General features: G+C 43.9%; 2 protein-coding genes across 11 annotated transcripts in view; one reads left to right on the top strand and one right to left on the bottom strand.

Annotated features, from left to right (window-relative positions):
- Window positions 1–14,124, top strand: part of LOC126986218 (neurabin-1-like) — a 63,367-nt gene extending 49,243 nt beyond the window's left edge. For 5 of the 6 annotated variants that reach the window (XM_050842192.1, XM_050842193.1, XM_050842189.1 and 2 more), the window contains 3 exons: window positions 3,094–3,293; window positions 8,128–8,280; window positions 9,534–14,124. In XM_050842192.1, coding sequence (XP_050698149.1) covers window positions 3,094–3,293; window positions 8,128–8,280; window positions 9,534–9,659 — 479 coding nt within the window. In that variant the 3' untranslated portion in view covers window positions 9,660–14,124. The remainder of the gene's footprint in view (window positions 1–3,093; window positions 3,294–8,127; window positions 8,281–9,533) is intronic. The other variant, XR_007739410.1, reaches the window with a different exon arrangement.
- Window positions 5,316–7,244, bottom strand: LOC126986219 (uncharacterized). Of its 5 annotated transcripts, none has more exons than XM_050842197.1 (3): window positions 6,198–7,172; window positions 6,002–6,100; window positions 5,316–5,902 (listed from the first exon to the last, which is right to left on the bottom strand). In XM_050842197.1, exons 1-3 carry the CDS (start codon window positions 6,617–6,619, stop codon window positions 5,521–5,523), a joined length of 903 nt encoding a protein of 300 aa, XP_050698154.1. In that variant the 5' UTR covers window positions 6,620–7,172; the 3' UTR covers window positions 5,316–5,520. The 5 variants fall into 5 exon arrangements, 4 of the variants coding, with proteins under 4 accessions (XP_050698154.1, XP_050698152.1, XP_050698153.1 ...); XM_050842195.1 differs by having other exon boundaries at window positions 5,316–5,827; window positions 5,903–6,100; window positions 6,198–7,168; XR_007739411.1 differs by lacking the exon at window positions 6,002–6,100 and having other exon boundaries at window positions 5,316–5,827; window positions 6,198–7,244.
- Window positions 14,125–25,113: the final 10,989 nt, after the last annotated feature.

Consider the following 25,113-nt stretch of genomic DNA (forward strand, 5'->3'; position numbering starts at 1 on the left):
GGGAAGGGGATGATAATGGGAGGTTTTCGAGGTAGGGTTGTGTTAGAGAGGAGGAGGAGGAGGAGGAGGAAGGAAAGGAAATGGTGATATAGGAAGACATGGGTGAGGGAGGATATGGGAGGTGTCATGGGGTGAAGGGATATGTGATGATGGGAAGATTTGAGACCATAGCTTGTGTAGGAATGGAGAAGGTGGAAGAGGAGGATAAGGAAGGAAAGGGGGTGATATAGGAAGATTAGGGTGAAGGAAGGGGTGTGAGACAAGTGAAGGAGGGAGATGTGAGGGAAAGATTTGAGACTGAGTTATGTAGGAGAGAAGGAGGAGGAGGAGGAGGAGGAGGAAAAGGTTGAGGAGAAAGTAACAGGTCGACAAGGGAAAAATGACAAGGGGGAAACCTGGAAAAGTTGAAACCAAAGAAAGTTATAAAAGATGATACAAACAGATATGATGCCCAGAAAAGAATAGGATAAATAAAAAGAGGAAAGGATATAAGTGGGATTAAATAAAGAGGTAGATGTATTAAAAAGATGGACTAGAAAAGATCATACAAACAGATATGATGCCCAGAAAAGATGCAAAAGGGAAGAATAGGATAAATAAAAAGAGGAAAGGATATAAGTGGGATCAAATAGAGGTAGATGGATTAAAAAAGAAAGGAAGATAAGTAGGATTAAATAAAGAGGTAGATGGATTAAAAAAGAAAGAAAGATAAGTAGGATTAAATAAAGAGGTAGATGGATTAAAAAAGAAAGGAAGGTAAGTAGGATTAAATAAAGAGGTAGATGGATTAGAAGAGAAAGGAAGAAAGGAAAGTAAAGTTAACTAGTAAAACCACATAAAAGTGAAAGATGGATTTGAGAGGAAAGTAAAAGTTTGAAGACAGGAAGAAAAAAGAAAATGGTTAGCGAGTTAAACAAAATCCTAAGTTGATGTTTAAAGGAGTAGGCAAATTGGATATCTGTGAACACCTACCCCTGTCTCCCTCCTCCACATCCTCCACCCATCAGCCTTCAATATGGACAAAGGGGGAGTGTAAACCAGATAATAGGGAGATAAATGGGTTAGACAAGTAAGGAGAAATTAGAAGAAGAAAGGAAGAGAGAAGCATAGAGTTAGCGAGTCTTTCAGAGGGTGAGGAAAGAGCGACTTAGAAGGAAGAAAAAGAGAGTGGTCAGGTAAATAGAATGTCCGTGAACACCCTACCTGTCTCCCTCCTCTACATCCTCCACCCATCAACCTTCAATATGGACAACACACACACACCACCCAAAATTACCTTCTGTACGAGCCATTTCCATTTCCGACAAGACTAAAAAAAATATCATGTTCTATACAGTTTAACAAAATCTAAATCATCCTTCTACTTCTCCCTCTAAAGACTAATGTTAGTTAGTATTGCAAAAGATGAGGAAAAAGAATTGAAAAGGAAGAAAAAAAATGTGGTCAAGTTATTAATACAAAATTTAGGTTAATGTTTCTTTAGAGTAGGCCCGTGACCCTTGCCTCCCTCTTCATCCTTCACCCATCAACCTTCAATATGGACAACACACATCACCCAAAATTCCCTTCCGTACAAGTCATTTCCATTTCCGACAAAACAAACAAAATATCAAGGTCTATACAATTTAACAAAATCCAAATCACTCTTCTACTTCTCCCCCTAAAGAAAAAAACACAGATACTTATAAATGATTTGAGTTCTTAGCCAAAATTCCCTTCCGTGCAAGTCATTTCCATTTCCGACAAAACAAACAAAATATCAAGTTCTATACAGTTTAACAAAATCTAAATCATCCTTCTACTTCTCCCCCTAAAGAAAAAAACACAGATACTTATAAATGATTTGAGTTCTTAGCCAAAATTCCCTTCCGTACAAGTCATTTCCATTTCCGACAAAACAAACAAAATATCAAGTTCTATACAGTTTGACAAAATCCAAATCATCCTTCTACTTCTCCCCCTAAAGAAAAAAACACAGATATACCTGCAAACAATTAGAGTTCCTTAGTTTATTATCATTTATTATTTTTATTATTATTATTTGTAGCTGTAATTTAATGGGTATTTTTAAGAGCCTGGTATTGATTTATTAGCATTTATTTATACACCAGCCATTAGCAAGCAGCCTTATTGTTATTATTACTGCCATTACTATTTTTATTATTAGTCATTATCATTGCTATTATTTTTGCACTCACGGACCAAACAATAGATAATTATTAATAGTCCGCTGTTGTTGATTAAGTTGCTATTTTGAGTTTAATCCCCCAACCCCCCAAAGACCCCTACCCCCCCACCTCCCCCCCACTTGTCCAATCTGGCATGTGCTTACCCTGAAACAATTGGCCCAAAGTCTGTCAGTCAGTCCCTTGTAGTGGTGTGGGAGGGGGAGGGACAGGGAGGCAGGGGGGGTTAGCCACTTGCACCCTTTTGCACCCCATTGTCCCTCTCCTCACCCCTCCCCTCCCCCACCCCCCCACACACCCCACCAGGCCTGTGGTGATGCAATTCTGTGAGGCAAAATGTTTGAGTGATTTTGGACGACTGTGATGAAAGCGTAAAGAAAAAATTTGTGTTTACATAATGGTGAGCAGACGGAGGAAGGAGGTTTTCTTTAAAGTAAAGGAAAAGGCTCAAGGCCGACACAAGAAAACAAAAAAGCTTGCTATTCACTGCTCTTGTTCTCTTATTAGCATTTGTAAAATGCATTTCTATGACTATTCTTTGTCTTTGTGTGTTTTCATAGTCATGGAAGGCATCTTAAACACCTTCTGGAAATACTAAGTACAGTGTACACAAAAAAGAGAAACTGAATTGATGTAACTTTTCCATGACCCAAAGCTCACACAAAACAGGCAACTGTGTTGCCAAAAATGAGGAATTTGACCATCTGTTATTTAGTTCAGAATGAACTCAGTCAGTCATTTCTGGGCTAAAGTCAAGTCATTCCATCAAGACTTAAAACTCAAGTCAGTCTGTCGGTTAGTTCACCAAGAATCGCTGCCCAGGCCCGTGGGTGTGTGGTGGTGGTGGTGGTGGTGGCAGTGGTAGTAGGCATTTGTGGCGCCCGGCCTGACCTCATGACCACGCCAGGTCTAGACGGCAGCAGCGGGGAGGTGAGCAGCGGCCCCGCCTCCCTGGGCTCGGGGGACGAGGGGTCGGGGGCGTCGCTCGGCTCACAGACCTCCCTCACCCACACCCACCCCCAGCCGCCCCCGCCGCCCTCTGAACACCGCACCAAACGCTCCCACATGTGGCAGACGGCCCCTGTGGTGGACTGGACCAAGGAGCAGGTACGGTGACCCTCCAGAATCAGCACCAGAGGGGGAAGGGGTACCAGGGGATGCTTTTTTATTATTATGGTTAGCGAGTGTTACAAAATCTTAGGAAACCAAATAAAAAGAAATGGATAAGGAGAAATCAGAAGAAGAAAGAAAAAGGCAGTTGTTAGCTAGTGTTAGAAGGGCTGAAGACAGGGATGAAGGGTATTAGGAGGGTGCTTTTTATCCAGCCATGGAGACAGACAGACAGGACTAAAAACAACAAGAATATCAACATACGGAAGGTGGCTGGGGGTTGAGACTGAGCAGAGGGTAAAAGATAAATGGAAGATCGTAAGTATGAGGGAATAAATGAGTTTGGAAAGGTTGTAGTTAGAGCAGTGAGCTGAAAAAAAGATTAGATTTTACTTCATTATTTTATTTTGTAGCTTTAAAACACTGAATAATAAACAACACAACACCCAGAGGCAATCAAGCTAGTCCTCACTGATAAGAAATACCCAGAGGTACTAAACAAACCAAGATAGAGAGATAAACCAATTTCCCATCAACCATCATAAAACTACTGTTATAAAAAGAGATAGGACTTACACTGGGAAAGGTTGAAAGAGAAAAATAGAAAGAATGGAAAATTAGGACACAGAAAATAATAGAAAGGAAAAAGATTAAGAGACAGAAACAGAGAAAGGTTCCAAGCGAGAGAGAAATAGAGAAAGGAAGCTGGAGAGAGAGAGAAATAGGGAGAAACAAAGATTGAGAGAGAGAAAGAAAGATTAAGAGAGAGGAGAAATAGGGAGAAATAAAGGTTGAGAGAAAGAAAAGTTAAAAAGAAAGAAATAAAGAGAAAGAAAGATTAAAAGAGAGAAATAATGGTTAAGAGAGAGAGAGAAAGGTTAAAAAAAAAGAGAAAGAAAGGTTGAGAGAGAGAAAGATTAGGAGAGACACAGACAGAGACAGACAGACAGAGAGAGAGAGAAAGAGTTAACAGGCAGCCTCACCCACAAGTTAGCCACCACCCACTCCTCTGCTTCTGTCCAAGGTAAGTGTTCTCTCTGCTTGTTTCACCTCACTCACCTTTGCACCAAGCTTCATAGATCTCCTTGTCTGCATGCATGTTAGTTCGTTAAAAGGCCGACACCTGGAGGAGGAGGAAAAGAAGAAGGAGGAGGAGGAAGATGATCAGCTGGGCAGTAAGGTGAGAGTCCCCTTACAACAATAATGCGTCAACTCATTGTGGTGAAGGTGATGATGGTAGTGGTGAAATAACCCTTAACTAGACGAAGATGGTGATGAAGATGGTTATTGATGGTGATATTACCCCTAACGAGACACAAGATACAGCTAGACAAGGTGATGATAGTGGTGGTGAAATAACCCTTAACTAGACGAAGATGGTGATGAAGATGGTTATTGATGGTGATATTACCCCTAACGAAACACAAGATACAGCTAGACAACGTGGTGATGATATGGTGATTGGTGATGATGGTGATGGTGGTGAGGGTGGTAACACTACTCCCCTAACGACACACAAGGTACGGTCCACCTGTCCGTCCACAAGGTAGGTGATCACAGGTGTGCACTGCGGCCTGTCTTTGCATCCCTTCTATTGTTATCTCTGTTTGCGTTTGTCTTTGTTCCCTTTTTCCTCTTTCCTCACAAGCCGAGGTAAGATTTTATTTATGTTTTGCTTCGTTTTTGTTTTTTTCTCTTGTTACGATTGTCTCCTCAAGTGGTGGGTGGGTGTGTCGAGTTGTGTTATTGTTCACTTTATTCATGTATTTCTTTCCTCCTTCCTTTCTTTCTTTCTTCCTTTCTTCCTTCCTTTATTCTTTCATTTCTTCGTTTTTTTCTTCGTCTTCTCTGATGGTGATGTGTCAAGTTGTGTCATTGTTCATTTTATTCATGTCTTCCTGTTCCCTTCCTTTCTTTCTTCCTTCCTTCCTTCCTTTCTTTATTCTTTCATTTCTTCGTTTTTTTCTTCGTCTTCTCTGATGGTGATGTGTCAAGTTGTGTGTCATTGTTCATTTTATTCATGTCTTCCTGTTCCCTCCCTTTCTTTCTTCCTTCCTTCCTTTCTTCCTTCCTTCCTTCCTTTCTTACTCCCTTTCTTTATTCTTTCCTTTCTTCGTCTTCTCTGATTGTGATGTGTCAAGTTGTGTCATTGTTCACTTCATTCATGTCTTCCTGTTCCCTGTGCAGAAACTATATCAGTCTACCTCGCTTGTGTCCCTGTTATCTACACATCACCTGACACACCAACATTTAACCCCTTGACTGTGGATTTCCTACCAGAAGACATCACCAAGGTAGAGGAGTGGAGCAAAAAGTGGCTGCTACAATTCAGTGAAGAAAAATGTAAAGTCCTGCACCTTGGGAGGGGATATCCCACACACCTATACCACATGGGAAACACTCCACTATCCACCACAGAGGCAGAGAAAGACCTGGGAGTGTATGTTACCAGGCTACCAGTGAAGGGATATCCAGCACACCAATACCACATGGGAAACACTCCACTATCCACCACAGAGGCAGAGAAAGACCTGGGAGTGTATGTTACCAGGCTACCAGTGAAGGGACATAACACTCCACTATCCACCACAGAGGCAGAGAAAGACCTGGGAGTGAATGTTACCAGGCTACCAGTGAAGGGATATCCAGCACACCAATACCACATGGGAAACACTCCACTATCCACCACAGAGGCAGAGAAAGACCTGGGAGTGTATGTTACCAGGCTACCAGTGAAGGGATATCCAGCACACCAATACCACATGGGAAACACTCCACTATCCACCACAGAGGCAGAGAAAGACCTGGGAGTGTATGTTACCAGGCTACCAGTGAAGGGATATCCAGCACACCAATACCACATGGGAAACACTCCACTATCCACCACAGAGGCAGAAAGACCTGGGAGTGTATGTTACCAGGCTACCAGTGAAGGGATATCCAGCACACCAGTACCACATGGGAAACACTCCACTATCCACCACAGAGGCAGAGAAAGACCTGGGAGTGTATGTTACCAGGCTACCAGTGAAGGGATATCCAGCACACCAATACCACATGGGAAACACTCCACTATCCACCACAGAGGCAGAGAAAGATATGGGAGTGTATGTTACCAGGCTACCAGTGAAGGGATATCCAGCACACCAATACCACATGGGAAACACTCCACTATCCACCACAGAGGCAGAGAAAGACCTGGGAGTGTATGTTACCAGGCTACCAGTGAAGGCTAAATCCGTGCCAATCGCAGCGGACAGGTTAACAAGTCCACTCAGTAAGCCTTGTATATGGATGACCTGCTCCCCCATTGATGCGTACATTCACTGGACATAATAATAAAGATAATAAGATAGAGATAATTAAGATGAGTAAAGGGCGGATGAGCTCGGTGGAATGTGGTTGAGTTCATTCATGGTGTTCAAGTCTTCCTCATTCTCTCTAGGGACGCACTCACTCATTCACTCACTTTGTTTTGTCCTTTTGTTCACGGCACTACTAACCTTGTATGTACTCAGTCTACTTGTGAATGTTAAACTTATCTCTTTGTTCTCCTCCTCCTCCTCGTCTTTCTCCCTTTCCTCTCCATATATCTCTCAAATTACATCTTTCCCAGCATTGTTTGTATATGTTCAACTTATTTCTCTTTCCTTTTTGCATTTCTCTTCATTACATTTGTACTTTCTCTCCCCCTCCTCCTCCTCCTCCTCCTCCTCTTTCTCCCTTTCCTCTCCATATCTCTCTCAAATTACATCTTTCCCAGCATTGTTTATATATGTTTAACTTGTGTCTCTTTCCTTTTTGCATTTCTCTTCATTACGTTCGTACTTTCTCCCCCTCCTCCTCCTCCTCCTCTTTCTCCCTTTCCTCTCCATATATCTCTCAAATTACATCTTTCCCAGCATTGTTTGTATATGTTTAACTTGTGTCTCTTTCCTTTTTGCATTTCTCTTCCTAATCTACAGTCTATTCTCCCCTCCTCCTCCTCCTCTTTCTCCCTTTCCTCTCCATATCTCTCTCAAATTACATCTTTCCCAGCATTGTTTGTGTATGTTCAACTTATTTCTCTTTCCTTTTTGTATTTCTCTTCATTACGTTCGTACTTTCTCCCCCTCCTCCTCCTCCTTTCCTCACTATACACCTTCCCAATTCCTAATCTACAGTCTATTCTCCCTCCTCTCCTCACTATACACCTTCCCAATTCCTAATCTACAGTCTATTCTCCCTCCTCTCCTCACTATACACCTTCCCAATTCCTAATCTACAGTCTATTCTCCCTCCTCTCCTCACTATACATCTTCCCAATTCCTAATCTACAGTCTAGTCTCCCCCCTTTCCTCACTATACACCTTCCCAATTCCTAATCTACAGTCTATTCTCCCTCCTCTCCTCACTATACATCTTCCCAATTCCTAATCTACAGTCTATTCTCCCTCCTCTCCTCACTATACACCTTCCCAATTCCTAATCTACAGTCTCTTCTCTTTCCTCTTCTCTTTCAGTTTTCACCTCCTCCTCCTCCTCCTTTTCCTCTCCGTACACCTCTCCTATTTTTCACACCTCTCCCTGCCTTTTTCTCACCATCTTCCTCCTCCTTTCCCTCTTTCTCTTCTTCCCTGCCTTCCTCCCCACTATTCCTCACCTGCTCCTAATCCCCTATGCATCTCCCCTCACACACACACACCTGCCCTTTTACCTCTCCTCACACCTGCCCTTCTTCCACAGCCATTCTCTCACCCTTACCTCCCTTTCGCATATGTCTTCCCGTCCTCTCACGCCTTCCCTCCATTCTCACCTGTCGTCCGCCTCACCTGTGTTCTGTGTCCGCCAGGTGAGTCAGTGGCTGGTGGTGCAGGGCCTGGAGGGGTGCGTGGGCAAGTTCCAAGAGTTGGCCATCACCGGTCCAAGGCTCCTCAACCTCGACGCACGCGACCTCAAGAACCTCGGCCTGGCCACCGACGATAAGAACAAGATAAAGAGGAAGGTGAGTTTGTGCGTGTGTTTGTTTTACAACAAAGGAGACAGCTCAAGGGCACAAAAAAAAAGAAAACAATAATAAAAAAAATTAAAAAAACGCTACTCGCTGCTCCCAAATAACAAAATTATCTATCGTCCTTGTTGATGACAGGAAGATCTAAAGCAGGGTGAGTCTTGTGTTTCTAAGCTGCTGTGGTATATTTTTCTTTGCTTTTATTCCATCTAAGTAAGTAAACAAGGACTAGAGCAGCGGACTCTTGACCCTGGCTCCTGCCACCTACTTAAAAACTTACAAATCATCGTAGAAAATGAGAGCACACGCTCCAGACATTGAGCAGCTCTCCAAAGAAGCTCAGGAGCAGGAGTCACACTGAAGTTTAAACCAGCGTGGTGACCAGATGTATCAAGTACACTTGGCGTGTTGTGTAAAAGCATGTAATACTTGTACAGTCATGGTGACAAACTACAAACGACTGACAATGTGTTGTGACATCATATGAAATTAATGGAGGGGCTTCATAAATATAATAGTTTATTTTATGACAACTGTTTTTATAATGATTACCAGTATTATTATTATTATTATTATTATTATTATTATTATTATTATTATTATTATTATTATTATTATTATTATCATTTTAGTGTAATTTAGTATCTTGTCTTGCCTGTGGGTGTATTATCTAGCTCCCATATGGAGGAGGAAATATTAATGTTTCGTAATTTCCATTCACACACTACACTGTGGCTCCAGCAGGACAGCTTTCCTGCCAAGTTTGAAGGAACTGGCTCTTCTAGAATTATGGGTTGCCGACCTCTGGACTATAGATCTGCTTACTCAATCATCAAGCCTCTGTCTGTCTCTATTCTCAATCATTATCCGTCCACCTGTCAGTGATGTATGTATTCAGCGTCCGCCGTCCTGCCTATCTGTCTGTCTGTGCCTCTTTCTGTATGTCTGTCTGTGTGTCTTTCTTCCTGTCTTTGTGGAAGGGTCAAACTACAAACAGGGTCATAAAACTGCTCCCGGAAATGCCCACAACTCCTATGAAGGCCTTGCCAAATGTGTGTTTCTACAGGTGCACAGTACAGAGGAAGGGTCAGACTACCACCAGGGTCATAAAACTGCTCCCGGAAATGCCCACAACTCCTATGAAGGCCTTGCCAAATGTGTCTATCTGTGTCTCTTTCCATCTATCTATCTATCTGTGTGTCTGTGCCTGTCTGTCTGTGTGTGTCTTAAGCCTTCATTCTTTTCAGGTGAAGGATCTGCGCCTGGCTGTGGAGAAGGAGCGGAAGCAGATAGAGAAGGAGAAGAAGGGGAGGGAGAAGCTGCAGAAGAAGGCGGAGAAACTGGCGGAGAAGGCGGAGAGGAAGAAGAAGTAGCAGGAGGAGGAAGAGGGAGGAGAAGGAGAGAAGACGTACTGGAAGGAATGACGAGGAGGAGGAAGGAAAGAGGAAGAAAGAAGACATGGAAGGAAATAATGAAGATGGTGAATGGAAGAAGAAGGAAGAATAGGAAGATAAATAAGTACTGGAAAGAAAGAGAGAGAGAAAGGAAAGAAAAAGAAAGGAATAATCATGATAAACAGGAGACGGAAAAGAGAGAGAGAGAGAGAGAGAGAGAGAGAGAGAGAGAAAATGCAAAGAAATAAGTTGAGTGTGAAAGAATAAAAAGATAAAGAAAGAAAGAAAAAGAGAGAAAATGAGAGAGAGAGGAAGTGTGAAAGAATGAGAAAGAGAAAAAAAATAAATCAAATACATTAACAACAACAACAACAGTAACAATGACCACCTACACACACACACACACACACACACACACAAGGAAAAAAACAGTCATGGCATGTGCGTTTCTGAACCATATGTGCGTCTGTGTGCGTGAGTGAGGGGCAGGGTAGGTTATGGAAGGGCAGGGAAGGGCATAACTTAACCCCCATCACCCCCTTCCCATCACCCCATCACTCCCTGCCCTCCTCCTCCTCCTCCTCCTCCTCCTCCTCCTCTCTGCAAAATGACATGACATAATATAGTTAAAAATATTAATTCCTCTCATACCTCATAGTTCCTCCTCCTCCTCCTCCTCCTCCTCCTTCCAAGTCTTCCCTTATGACCTAATTTATGTCAAGTGCTTCCTATATGAGTGTGAAGGAGATAGAGAGATAGAGAGATAAAGGAGAGAGATAGAGAGATTGTAAAGAAAATAGATAGATAAAGGGTTAGATAGAAAAGTGTAAAGAAAATAGAGCAAAGAGAGAAAGTAAAGAAAATTGAGAGAGAGAGAGAGAGAGATTGAAGAAAGTGTCATGATAATGCAAAAGAAAATGGAAACTAAAGAAAATATCCGCTTGTGTGAGAAAGGAAGGAAATTGAGCAAGAGAGATAGATTGATAAAAGAGAGAGAGGTAAGAATGAGCGACTGAAGAAAACGGAAATTAAACCCCGATTGATGAGAAATTCGGGGAAACTAAAGAAAATATCCGTTTGTGTGAGGAAGGAAAGGAAAGAGATGGAGAGAGGAAAGAAAACGGAGGAAAGATGTAGATGTATAAGGAGGGATAAATAGGTGTGTGATAAAGGTAAAGGAAGAAAAAGATGATGGGTGGAGATGAAAGGAAGAAAAAGATGATGGGTGGAGATGAAAGGAAGAAAATGAAGGATGAAAAAAATGAAGAAAAGATGAAAAAGAAAAGGTGAAAAGGAAATGAAGGATAAAGAAAAAGATGAAGAAAAGATGAAAAAGAAAAGGTGAAAAGAAAATGAAGGATAAAGAAAAAGATGAAGAAAAGATGAAAAGGAGAAAAAGGACAGAAGAAAAGACAAGAAACAGACAAAGAACAAAGAAAGAAAAAAAAATACACGTCCTTGAATGAAAACAACAAAACAATAAACAAACAAACAACAAAAGGACAAAGTGAAACAAAACTAAAGAAAACAAAGAGTGGAACTAAAGAGGGGGGGGAGGGAGGACAACTAGAAACAAAGGGACAGGAACAGACAAAGATGAGAGGGGGACCACTAGAAACAAACAGATGGGGGAGGGGGACCACTAGAAACAAACAGATGGGGGAAGGGGACCACTAGAAACAAAGGGACAGAAACAGACAGGCGGACAGACAGGAACGCAATGCTCAGTGTAAATAAAGAAAGGGAAGACGATACAAGGGGACCAACTGTAGAGAGTGTGACGATAGGTGAGTCCCCCCCCTTACCTTCCCCTCCCCCCCCCCTCACCCCTCTACCTGTACCCTCGTTATCTCTCGCTCCCGTCGTCGTCACCTGGTTAATGATGATGATGCATGTGTTTGTGTGTACGTACATGTGTTTTGTGATGATGGTGTTGATAGGATGAAAATGTGTGTGTGTGTGTGTAGATGGTGAAGGAATGCTGATGATGATGGTAGTGACAGTTGAAGAGGATGGTGACTTGTGTTTTATATGTAGATGATGGTGGAAAATGAGGGTTAAAAATGTGCTTCTGTTAAAATGATGATGGGAAAAAAAGGAAAAAATATTGAAAGAAAGAGATTGATGACATGAACTGCAGATTAAAATGTCAACACAAGAAAGGAAGGAAGAAAGAAATTGGAATGAAGGAAGGAAGGAGAAAGGGAAAAATAAAGAAAATGGAAGGAAGGAAGAAAATGAAAGGGAGAAAGAAAGAAAATGGAAGGAAGGAGGAAGAAAGAAAGAAAATGGAAGGAAGAAAGAAAGAAAAAAGTAAAAAAAAGGAGGAAAAGAAACAAAATACTGAAAATAATAATAATAATAATAATAATAATAATAATAGTAGAAAAAAAAGAAGCAGAAAAGAAGGAAAGTGTAAAAAATAAGAAGAAAATAATGAAAAAAACAAACCAATAGAGAAAAAGAAAAAGGGAACCAGAAGAAAAAGCAAAAAAACAAGAAATAATAAGAAGAGGAAGAAAAGGGAAGAATGGAAAATAAAAAATAAAAAACACTGAAAATAAACAAAAAAACAACAACAACAACAGGAAAACAAAACACAAATGGAAAAAAAATTGTGTCGCTCTTCAACCAACCAAGCGAGGTGTGTGTGTGTGTGTGTGTGTGTGTGTGTGTGTGTGTGTGTGTGTGTGTGTGTGTGTGTGTGTGTGTTGTATTAAATCCCCCTCCCTCTCCCATTCCTTCCCTACCTCCCCTCCCCCCCCTCCCCCACCCCATCAATCACCCCCTTCAAAGCATTATGTAACCCCCCCATATCTTCCCCCCCCCTAAGAAAATGAGAGTAAAGGGGGGTGGGTGGAGGAAGGGGGGTGGGGGGGGAACCTCAGTGAATAAAGAAGGACCTCATGAATGGATAATGATGGTGAAGATGATGGTGATGGTGGTGATTGTGCAGTATTTTCTATGGGGAGAGAGAGGGTGTGTGTGTGTGTGTGTGTGTGTGTTGGGATATTGATGCCAAACTGCTTATATTGCCATTATTTGTATGTTGTTTTAATGGTGAGAATGCCATAGAGAGAGAGAGAGAGAGAGAGAGAGAGCAGCTTCAAGGACAAACAATATCACTATACTTTATTTTTTTCATCTTCCTTTTTTTCCTTCTCCTTCTTCTTTCCCTCCATTCCTTCGTCTCCTCCCCTCCTCTTTTTTTACCCTTATCCTTTTCATTCTCCTTCCTTCTCCACATTCTCCTCCACACGCCACTTCCGTTTTTAGTGGCACCATCTACCACCTACCGCTTCTGTTAGGTGACTAGAATGGCCGTGTGTGTGTGTGTGTGTGTGTGTGTGTGTGTGTGTGTGTGTGTGTGTGTGTGTGTGTGTGTTTGGGGTACGATGAATCCACTCCTTCAATTCTTCCTCTATTCTATCTTCATCCCTTTTTTCTTTACCTATCTTCTCCTCTCTTCTTTCTCATTCTTCCACTCCTTCGCTTCTTCCTCTATTCCATCTTCATCCCTTTTTGCAATTTCCATTCTTCATCTATTTTTCCTATACCTTCCTTCCTTATTCTTCCACTTATTCATTCATTCTGTTTTTTGTTTGTTTATTCAAGCGTTCATTTCTCCCTTCCTTAATAACTTGTGGTCCTTAGAACTTGTATTGGCTCGACTTGGAAGGCTTGGTTGGCTGAGAGATTGAGAGACTGGCTGGCTGGTTAGTTTGCTGGTTGGTTGGGTGAGTGAGAGACTTTAAGACCGCCTGCCACCAAGCCCTCAAGCCAAGTCCATCTTAGTTTTTTGTGCCACATTTTATATTTGTTTTCTTCTTCCTTTCCCTTTCTCCTTTCTTCCTGTCATTCACTTCCTTTCCCTTTTTCCTTCCTTTCTTCCTTTTCTTTCTCTCTTCCCACCTTTTAATTTCTTTCTACTATTTCCTTTCATTTATTTTCCCTGTACTTTTCTTTCTTCCTTTCTCTTATTCTATCCTTTTCTCTTAATCTTTTCTCTCTACTCTTCCTTCCTTTCTTTATCTCATTATCTTCTTTATTTTATCTTTCCCTGCTATCTTTTCTTTCTTCCTTATCTTCTCGTTCTCTTCTCTTTTATTTCATTCCTTCCTTCCTTTCCTCCTCCTCCTCCCCTTCGTTCCTTCCTTCCTTCTTTTCCTCCTTCCTTCCTTCCTTCCTTCTTTTCCTCCTCCCATTCCTTCCTTCCTTCCTGCTTCATCAATTTTATATTTTATTTCTATTTACTTTATTTTTTATTTAATATTTGAATGTTTTATTGATATTTAAAGAGATTGTACAGTTTTTTTTTATGTGTATGTGTGTATAGATTTTAAAACACCTTTGATATTTGTTTGTCCTTGCTGCTGAGAGAGAGAGAGAGAGAGAGAGAGAGAGAGAGAGAGAGAGAGAGAGAGAGAGAGAGAGAGAGAGAGAGTTACCAACGCAACACACACCTCAGTCAACGAAATTCAAGCAACATAAAAATAAGGTGACAGAAAACAACAACAACAACAACAACAACAACAACAAGAGCAAATAGAAGAGGCACTTTCCATTCCATCCCCTTCCCTTTACCCCCCCCCTACCCCCCCCCCCCTACCCTCCACCACCTCAACCCCTTCCTGTCCCCCCACCTCAAGTTATATAAATTCCAAGTGGCTACCCCCCCCACCCCACCCCACCCCACCTCACCCTCCCCCTTTATTCCCTTACCCCCCCCCACCCCCCTCCTTCCCTCCCCCTTCACCTGTACATACCATTAATTAAGTATTCGTTCTGTATATTTACCTGTGCTTTTGTAAAATAATGATAATAAAAATGTTTAAAGCAGACCACCAGTTGTTTTTCTTTTTATTTTATTTTATTTATTCATTATTTTATTTGTGTGTGTGTGTGTGTGTGTGTGTGTGTGTGTGTGTGCAGCTTAAGGGGTAGCAAAAAAATAAAATAAAATAAAAATAAAAAAGCCCACAATATTATGCTATTACAACAAAAGAAAAAAAAAACGAGGTCAGAGGAGAGGTCATGTCAAGAAGTGTGTGTGTGTGTGTGTATGTGTGTCAGCATTTCCCAGTCTTATCTACACTCCTACATGATGGCTACACGTTTGGTACAAGTCTCTATGATAAGGAGAGAAAGGCCCAGGGGAAGTGGGGGGAGGGGAGAGAAAGAAAGGGGGGGGAGGGGAGAGAAAGAGAGGAATGGGGGAGAAAGGGGTGGGAGGGGAGAGAAAGAGAGGGAAGGGGAGAGAAAGAGGTGAAAGGGGAGAGTTAAGGGAGAAAAAGAAAAGGGGGGAGGAGAAAATAAGAGAGGAAGGGAGGAGAAAGAGGGAAAGGAGAAAAAGGGGTGGGAGGGGAGAAAAAGGAGTGGGAGAGAAAGGGATGGAAGGGGAAAGAGAGGGAGAGGAGAAAAAGGGGTGGGAGGGCAGAGAAAGGGGCGAGAGAGTGTTTGGGAGGGATGGGAAGAACTGATATGATTAAAAGTTGTGGGGGTGAGGGGAGAGGAGGAGGAGGAGGAGGAGGTGAGGGAGATGAGAGGAGGAGGAGAGGGGTGAAGACTGTGTGGGTGACGGGAGAGGAGGAGAAGGAGAGGTGATTGGGGAAGGGGGTGTTAGTGGTTTGATGAAGGGGGGGTGAGGGGGTGAAGGGGTGGGGGAGGATGGTAGGATGAGGGAGGGGGGGGAGTGAGGGGGAGGTTAGAAAGGGAGACTATCTGTTCCAGGAATCCACTTATCAACCACCACATTTTGAGTTCCCAGACAACTTTTTAGTGAAGTATTGGAGGGATGAATATAAGTATAAGTAGGCAGGCAAGCAGGTACAGCAGCAGATAGATAGATAGTGTTAGTAGATATAGGTATAGGAAAATAAAAAAAGTTAGATAGATAGATAAGTTAGATAGATAGATAGATATTGTGTTAGTATTGCCATGGGTAGTGTTATGAGCCTGGTGATAGTTTGACAAGGCTTTGGTAGAGGTAGTTGTGTTAGTATGTCCATGGGTAGTGTTATGAGCCTGGTGATAGTTTGACAAGGCTTTGGTAGAGGTAGTTGTGTTAGTATTGCCATGGGTAGTGTTATGAGCCTGGTGATAGTTTGACATGGCTTCTGTACCTTGAACATAAAAAAAATTAAAAAAACTCATGGGAACTCGACCAACCGCCTTTGTGGCCTCGAGAAATATTTGGTGTGGGAACCCAAAGCGTGCGAGAACATGGACATAATAAGGACACATTCAAGAAGAAAGTAATTTGAGAGAACTTTTCAACGTAATCTAGACTGTCTATAACTTTATTTGTCTGCATTTTCCCTCTTCTGTCTTTGTGTGTGTGTGTGAGAGAGTGGGAGAAGTGATTTGTAGACCTTCTTTTGCTCATTATAGTTCAAGAAGAGGACACTAGAGAGAACTTTTCAACGTATAATCTAAAAACTGTCCATATCTTTCTTTGTCTGCATTTTCCCTCTTCTGTCTTCGTGTGTGTGTGTGTGTGTGTGTGAGAGAGAGAGAGAGAGAGAGAGAGAGAGAGAGATGTTGTTGTTGATTTGTCCTCCCAGGGGAGGGCACGGGCCGGCGGGCCCGTCAGAGGATGTCTTCAGTTTTCAGCTTATCGAGGAGGTGGGAATTTTGCCAGCACCTCTGCCAGGGTGGAGTCTTGGGTGAGGCTCACTCGCTCTGCTGCTGTCTGGGGAGCCGTGTCGTCGTCAGGGTGGAACTGTGGGCCGGGCGGGTGCAGCGGGGTGGTGAGGGGGCACTCCAGGATGTAGTGCAGCAGAGGTTTCTGGGTGGCTTGCCAGCAGTGGGGGCAGGGTGGGGTATCCTTGTTTGCCACCTCCTCGTAGCAGGCAAACCCGAGTCTGAGGCGGCGGATGGAGGCGAGGATGGTGTTGGGTGTGGTGTGTGGGAGCTGTATGACAGGCTTGTGGTGGGTGGCCGTGCTGTACCACGAGGCAGAGGCAGAGCCCTGAACCAGGACGGCCTCGTGTAGTCGTGTTCTAGTCGGGTGAGTGAGAGGGCCGCCTGGGATGCTTTGTTCTTAATGTAGGACAGGCTGGGGGCAAGGGTGAAGGTGATCTGTGGAAGGGACCGAGCCGTGGCAGCAGCACGGTCAGCCTTCTCGTTCCCTCTCAGACCAACGTGGCTTGGCACCCAGTCCAGGATGATGTTTTTGCCCAGTGAGACAAGGGTGTTGGCTTCATGGAGGATGGTGGTTATGAGCCGAGTGTTGTCTCTGACGCTCATTGCCTGCAGGACCTTGAGGGCTGACTGCGAGTCGGAGTGGATGATGATGGTGGTGTTCATATCGGCAGTGGCGTGACGCAGGGCACAGAGGATGGCTGCCAGTAGGGGTGGCGGGCAGGTACCGGTACCAGTACCGGTACTAACGGTACCAGCTAAACGGTACGGTACCGGTACCAGATTGCTCGGTACCGGTACCAGTTGCTCGGATTTATTTATTGGATTTATTGATAATTCTTCATGTCCGATTTTTTTTTTAGGTTGCTAATAAATATTGTTATTGTTATTAGACTATGATCGAGTACATCCATAATAACTATACATGCTATTTTTTTATCGAAAAAATAAATATTCACTTCATTCAGAGAGAGAGAGAGAGAGAGAGAGAAATCACCACTCAGTGAGTGGATATCTCGGTGATATGGGTACTCGACTACTCGATCATAGTCTAATAACAATAAAAATATTTATTAGCAACCTAAAAAAGAAAAAGAATCGGACATGAAGAATTATCCAGTAACTCCAATAAATAAATCAAATAATAAAATAATGGAAACGGAAAGCAGGACAAAATGGTGGGAACTTGGGGAGACGGTCAGCGGGGCAGTGACTCAGCGTCTACACACAGGGCCCATACCACATGGAGGCGGGCGAGCGCCGAGCGTCACTAAGATCCAATGTGGTATGGCCCTGTGTGTAGACAATGAGTCACTGCCCCGCTGACCGTCTCCCCCAGTTCCGGTACCATTTTTTTGTCCTGCTTTCCGTTTCCATCACAGCTCCCGTTTCCATTATTTTATTATTTTATTTATTTATTGGAGTTACTGGATAATTCTTCATGTCCGATTCTTTTTCTTTTTTACATCGTCGCCTGTTGCGCCGGTAGGCATCTTCCTGGTGGGGCCTAATGGTCGGCCCAAGGCTTCTTCCAGGTGGGGCCTGATGGTCTGCCCAGCCCGTTCTGGCGCAGGCGAGTGTTTATAGTGGCGCCATCTTGCATTGGCTCATGCTGCCCCCCGGAACTCGTTCTTGACTCGCTTGGACGGCTTCCTCTAGAGTCCGGGTTGATGGGTGGTCTTCAGGACAGCATGTGGGTAGTTTTAAGCCACTCGGCGGTGACTGAAAAATCCGAGTGGTAGCGTGGGGATTCGAACCCGCGTCGTCCATCACGCGGTGAATGTGGGCCCAGTACGCTACCAGTTCGGCCACCGCCTACCTGTGTTCATCCTCTATTGAACAGTTCTCCTGTCCACCCTGACACCCTCTGTAACACCTTAACCTCTTCTACCCAGTCTTTTCTTACCCCTGCCCCATTAATTGTGACTGCTTTAGTTCCTTAATCCTAAATACTTAAGTCACCCATCGAAATAAAGAAAATGGAGCACACAGGATGCGTCTACACCTGTGGTCAGGTGAAGACTGGTGGTGGGTAGGTTTTAGTCGAAGCAGTCTGAGGGGCTGCTGGTGACGTTAATGCGCAGAAGAGGAGAAATCTGGTACGAGGTAGAGAAGACCTGTTATATTCTATTGATCTTGGTCACAGAAACCATTCAGCTACAGAGGCGCAGGGGCTGGGGAAGAGAAAATTCACAAAATAAGTTTTAGAACATTCCTGACAGCTGATCCATAGTGGCCCACATTGCCCATATGGGTCCCACATCAGACCCATGCTCATAAACATTTGCCCACATGTAGCCCACGAAGGGCCCACATGGGCCACATGGGCCCAACTTCACCCACTCACAAACCCATATGGGGCCCATATTTTTTGCTGGCTGGGAATGTATTAGTGCGAGGAATAGGGCTAACAGGGTATTTATTTATTAACAGGACGGTAACCAACAAAAGTGCAGAGGTCATCCTCAGACTAGCGTTAGTTAGGCCACACTTAGATTATGCTGTCCAGTTTTGGTGCCCACACTACAGAATGGACATCAACTTGCTAGAATCAGTTCAGAGGAGGATGACCAAGATGATTCAGGGGCTGAGGAACCTCCCATATCCAGATAGGCTGAAACATCTCAACTTATACACTCACTAGGAAGACGAAGAGTGCGGGGAGATCTGATAGATGTATTCAAATGGGTCAAGGGTTACAACAAAGGCGATATAAGTAAAGTGCTGAAAATTAGCCAGCAGGATAGAACACGCAGTAATGGATTTAAATTAGAAAAGTATAGATTTAGGAGGGAAATAGGCAAGCATTGTTTTAGTAATAGGGTGGTGGGGGAATGGAATAGACTCAGCAATCACATAGTGAGTCGCTGGGACGATAGCTTGTTTTAATTAAGAGTAGACTGGATAGCTACATGGACGAGGATGACAGGTGGTAGTGGGGGGGAAATCTGGAGCTGCCTTAATTGTGTAGGCCATTAGACCTCTTGCAGTTTCCCTATGTTCTTATGTTCTTCTTATGTTCACTCACCCGCCGTCTTTACTCCCGATCGATGGTCCCCCCCCTATAGCAATTAAGTAAAGGCTCCACGCAGTTATATTATCCTTAATTGTCATTCTATGCTCCTCTCGGCAGGATCGACCATGCAGTTTGCCCCATTCACGAGTTAGGTGGGCGTCCCCTAGCTTGATGGTCTCCTCCACACAGGGTTGTCTCGCACAGAAACAACCCTATGAGCAGGATTGACGTCCGGGGTTTCGAACCTTGTCGAACCAGCGACCATTTATAGTTGACGGAAATTAATCAAGATCGAGTTACCATTTATTTTTTTAGTCCTCGCACGCCATATGGGCACGTGGCACGCTTCCCGGACGTCGACCTGGGACACGACAATTATCAGGACAAAAAAATAAGGATTGTTCACCGAGCATCAATAATTATTTTACCTACAGCTGGTGCAATGCTTGTCGTCTGTGACTCATGCATGGCTGAAATGTAAGCGTTGAGTGGTATCCTGCTAGTTCACGTCACTAATTTGGTCTTCGTGCACTACCAAACGTTTTGGTACCCTTCCATCCTGTGTGGGACCGGGGTCACGTGACGCTGCCTCGAAATCCTGCGTCTCACATCCTGTTCCTTACAGTAGCGAGCAAAACGCTGTGTGATGATTTCACTTCTATGACTAGTAGCTGTAAGAGCTGGCTTTGACGAGTTTGGTGATAAGTTAACGGAAGTTGGCGATGGTAGTAAAAGAGGCGTACGTGAGTGAGGATCCGGCAACAAAATCACTCTCGACACCTAACTCCTTACTATGAGGACAGTTTTATATCACTTCTAACGTACGATTCAATTAGAATTCTTATTATTTCTGCCAAGAATAGGAGAAAGGGGCTTTTTATGCTGGTAGGATGAGTTAGGATGAAAGTGTTCGAATGGGATCGTGCCATAAAATGAATGTGTCCTACTTATATCCTGCAATTCATACCTTTCGGAGCCTTGGCGTATTATGAATTATTTTGAGAGAAAGCTAAAAAGTGAACACAAATAATGAAAGAAAATATTCTAGGTATAACAATGGGAGACAAGAAGCGACTAAAGCGGTGTAAACTAGCATCAAGCCGAGAGGTGGAAGACGTTAGGAAAGACCGTTTTTCTGCAGAGGGCAAATGGCTAAAGATAAGCTGTGACCTGCCAGGCTGTGCGAGAGGATCCATGGGAGGTTAGCGATGTGAGTGATGCCTATTACTTATAGCAAATCACTTTTTTGTTGTTGTTGTTGTTTCTTATGGGGAGAGGACGTTGAACTTTTCTTTGAACTTTCTTCTAAATTGACTCCAATGAAAGTTCCGAAAAGGACTGAATTCATATTCACTCAGTGCGATTATTGCTTTAACAGAACTGTTCAGAAGAGTTGACGCAGACGTTCGATCTTATGAGCTGCAGCTAGAAATGATGAAATAAATGGGTTTCATGACAGCATAGCCATTACTCAACACTACATATACGCCTGCTTAATATATTTGTATTTCCTGATAAGTGGATAATTACTTATTAAATTCAGCGAATCTCTTAATTGGTGGTGGGGAGCCGCCGCGAGTTTCGGCAGGAGATATTATACTTATTGCCGTCTCAAGAAGGCATTTGATGCAATGCATTACGAGGCACTCTGGGATCTCTATCGACTCCACAGGCTTCCTGCGAGTGTGTGTGTGTGTGGGGGGGGGGCGTGTCCAGCTACTTTATCGTGAACGCAGTCCTTGCCCCATTACTTTTCAACACTTAAATGAATTGCTTATTAGGCAGAGTTGTGGATCAGTAGGCCTAATTGTGGAGCATCTGTTTGCAGTATCACACTTCTGTGGAGTCACTGGAGGTCTAGGTACGTGATGGCTCTCAAGGCACTGCACGAGGAGGCGAAACTCTTGAGAAGGGGCTCCTGGGCCAAGATCAAGATACAGGTGAGGAGGCTTACTAGATGAAACTAAAGTCTGTTCATTCTTATGGTGAGGACATTGTGGTCTTGGAAAGGTTCACACACCTTGGTAGAACAGTGCAGAACTACGGCAGGTCTCGTCAAATCTTACGACGGATTCTTTGCCACGCATTGCCTCGCTCAGCACGGGTGTACGGCGTTATCGATAGTTAACTGTGCATAAGGACAAAGATCCAAATCTCTTAGTTACATGTGTCCATCCATGTCTTACTGTATGGCTGTGAGACATGGGCATTGAATAGTGACTTGAAGAGGCGGACTGATATGCTTTTGATAACAAGTGCCTATTCAGAAGCATGGGATATCGCTTGAATGACAATGTGTCGAAGCGGTGATAACTCCGTGAAACTGATTCGAAGCTTATTACCTGCATACTCCGTGAACACCAGCTCCGGCTTTACGGGCATGTAGCACCCTACCCAGAACTCGACACTGCTAAGGGGACGTCCACAGAGTTCGTGAATTGAGCAAGTCGATAGATTTTGCCCTGCATGGAGACCTATCCGGAAGAACTTCCGGTTTGGAGTAGGGGTGGGCAGGTACCGGTACCAGTACCGGTACTAACGATACCAGCTAAACGGTACGGTACCGGTACCAGATTGCTTGGTACCGGTACCAGTTGCTCGGATTTATTTATTGGATTTATTGATAATTCTTCATGTTCGATTTTTTTTTTTAGGTTGCTAATAAATATTGTTATTGTTATTAGACTATGATCGAGTACATCCATAATAACTATACATGCTATTTTTTTATCGAAAAAATAAATATTCACTTCATTCAGAGAGAGAGAGAGAGAGAGAGAGATTTACATAGATTTACATAGAAAATCAGACCACACAGACCCCATGGTCCAGACTAGGTGGTCTGTCCTTAAACCTAAGTGATTTTACATTAATCAGAAGGCTCCTAAACGTTGCATTTCTACTCTAGTTGATATTAAGTTGAAGGAGAGAAAGAGAGAGAGTTTTCTTTACAGGAAATTTATTTGGGAATTTCATCAGAAGTCATTAAGAAAAAAAACTCCTTCGGGTACCGGTACCGATACTTACGGTACTTGAGTTTTCGGTACCGGTACTACCGGTACTCAAATTAACGGTACTTGCCCATCCCTAGTGGTAGCTACTGCAGGTGTTTGCAAGCTGAACCATCCACTCTGACAGACAAATAAAGAAGCCTTAATTGTTAACGTAGAAATTAAGAAAGAATATAGAAAGGGAAGTGATAGAGGGATGCAGAAGATAAGAAGGAAAAGAAAGAAAGAAGGAAAGAATTAAGGAACAGAAAGAAAACAAAATTAGAGGAAGGTGAACAACGCCCCCAAAAAAGGACATCATAGAGTTCCTGGTATTCACGAGGACACCATGCACGTGAGGCCCTCGACCGCAGGCGGATATAGATATGATTAAACTGCTGATAGATACGTTTGTTACATAGCCAGCAGATTCACAGTCCAGGGGGGAGGGGGGGGGGGTGCTCTTAAAGGCTTCCACCTCCCTGATCAACTATATCCAAAGGGCTAAAAAGATGTACCTTTGATCCACTCTTAACCCCTCCCCAACCCCCCACAACCATATATAAGCCTTCCCAAACCGCTAAAATCCCCCCACAACCACACATAACCCGGTTCCAACCCCCCACAACCCAACTTAACCCCTCCCAACCCACCACAACCATATATAAGCCTTCCCAAACCCCTAATAACCCCCACAACCACACATAACCCGGTTCCATGGTCCCCCACAACCCAACTTAACCCCTCCCCAACCCCCACAACCCTCCCCAACCCCCACAACCATATACCCAAACCCCTAATAACCCCCCCACAACCACACATAACCCGGTTCCATGGTCCCCCACAACCCAACTTAACCCCTCCGCAGTCCCCTACAACCCAACTTAACCCCTCCCCAACCCATCACAACCATAAATAAGCCTTCCCAAACCGCTATTAACCCCCACAACAACACATAACCCGGTTCCATGGTCCCCCACAACCCAGCGTAACCCCGCCCCCACCCCCACAACCCAACTCAACCCTCCCCAACCCCCACAACCATATAGCCTTCCCAAACCGCTATTAACCCCACAACAACACATAACCTGGTTCCATGGTCCCCACAACCCAGCTTAACCCTCCCCAACCCCCCACAACCCAACAACCCTCCCCAACCCCCCACAACCATATATAAGCCTTCCCAAACCGCTATTAACCCCCACAACAACACATAACCCGGTTCCATGGTCCCCCACAACCCAGCTTAACCCCTCCCCAACCCACCACAACCACACATATTAATCTAAACTTCCTGGCATATTACACGGAAGTTTAGATTAAGAGTGGAATGTACAAAGAGATTAAAAGGGTGTCTTGAGCTCTTTTTTTTTTTTCTTACATTCACGGTACAGAAGAAGAGTTGATTGATTGACCCTTCACCCCTTCACTTCACTTCCCTTCTTCCTCTCCCCCTTCCTTCATCACCCCATTCCCTCCCCCTTTCAGTCTCCTCTTCTTCCTCCTCCTCTTCACTCCCCTCTTCCTCTTCCTCCTCCTTTATCACCCCATCTTCTCCCTCTTCCGTCTTCTCTTCTTCCCTCCACCCCCTTCACTCCCCTCTTCCTCTCCCCTTCGTTATCGCCCCATCCCTTTCCCCCTCCCGTCTTCTCTGCTTCCCTCCACCCCCTTCTCTCCCTCTCCATCCCCCCTATGTTACGCCTGATATCCTTTTTGGACTTCAGAGATAGTTGATGTGAGGCGGAAGCGTCTGCTACTAATCAAATCACTATCGATAATAATTTAATTCTTTACCGGAGTTGCTTCAGCCACGTCACACTTACAAGCTATAGTCGACTTCGAACCAGAGTGACTCAATAATATATATATGATCATACGATGGTTATGCAGGTAGCTAAACGCACTATATACTGGTCCCTCCCTCCCGTGCATGGTGAAATAAGAAAAATAGCAAAGAAATTAGAAGTACGTACCGGCCTTTTTTTTATAGTAGAGGAAACAGTTCAAGGAAAAAAAAAGAAACTATAATGAAAAAAAAAGAGCCCGCTACTCGATCACTGCTCCTACAAAAGAGTCAAGAGGATCGAGAGGCCGAAAGGGAGGTCAATTTCGGGAGGAGCGGTGCCTCTCCTCTAGAAAGAGTTCAAGTCGTAGGCAGCAGGAAATACAGATGAAGGAAGATTGTTCCAGAGTTTACCAGCGTGAGGGATGAAAGAGTGAATTCTTTACCGGAGATTGCTTCAGCCACGTCACACTTAGCTACAAGTCGACTTCGAACCAGAGAGACTCAGTATATAATCATTCGATATGTAGGTAGCTAAACGCACTATGCCTGACCCTCCCTCCCGTACGTGCATAGACGTACGAGCCGGGGGCTGGGAGGGCTGCAGCCCCACAAGATTTGGCCACACAAAGATTTTTCTAGCAGAGTAGCCATCGTAGCAGCCTAAAGGCGGCTTTACACCTGGCAATTCGCCGGCAACAGCCGCGACGGTCTGGCGCTAGGCCGGCTGGTGCTCTCGGGACAGTACGTTCACGCGTGGGAGGAGCCGCCGGGAGCATCAAGACGTGACCTGCTAGTAAGTGCAAGGGCATGAATTCATCCCAGACACCCCAAAAGGCTACTGCCATATCTTAAAACCACAATGAGTTTGGTCCATTATCCTAATATTGTAGAAATACTTTAAGTAAACGAGTTTTACCTTCAGTAGTATTGATGGATTGATTGTTCATTGTTGCATTTAACAACAAAGGAGAAGGGAGGAGCATGCCATCGCAACCCCCA

The sequence above is a fragment of the Eriocheir sinensis genome, chromosome 61 (assembly GCF_024679095.1).
Source record: "Eriocheir sinensis breed Jianghai 21 chromosome 61, ASM2467909v1, whole genome shotgun sequence".
In the NCBI taxonomy this organism is placed as follows: domain Eukaryota; kingdom Metazoa; phylum Arthropoda; class Malacostraca; order Decapoda; family Varunidae; genus Eriocheir; species Eriocheir sinensis.

Coding starts and splice junctions, on each gene's coding strand:
- LOC126986219 (XM_050842194.1), bottom strand. CDS start 6,619: ATGTACGCATCAATGGGGGAGCAGGTCATCCATATACAAGGCTTACTG. Junction 6,101..6,197: donor CTGGTAACATACACTCCCAG/GTCTTTCTGCCT, acceptor ATACACTCCCAG/GTCTTTCTCTGCCTCTGTGG.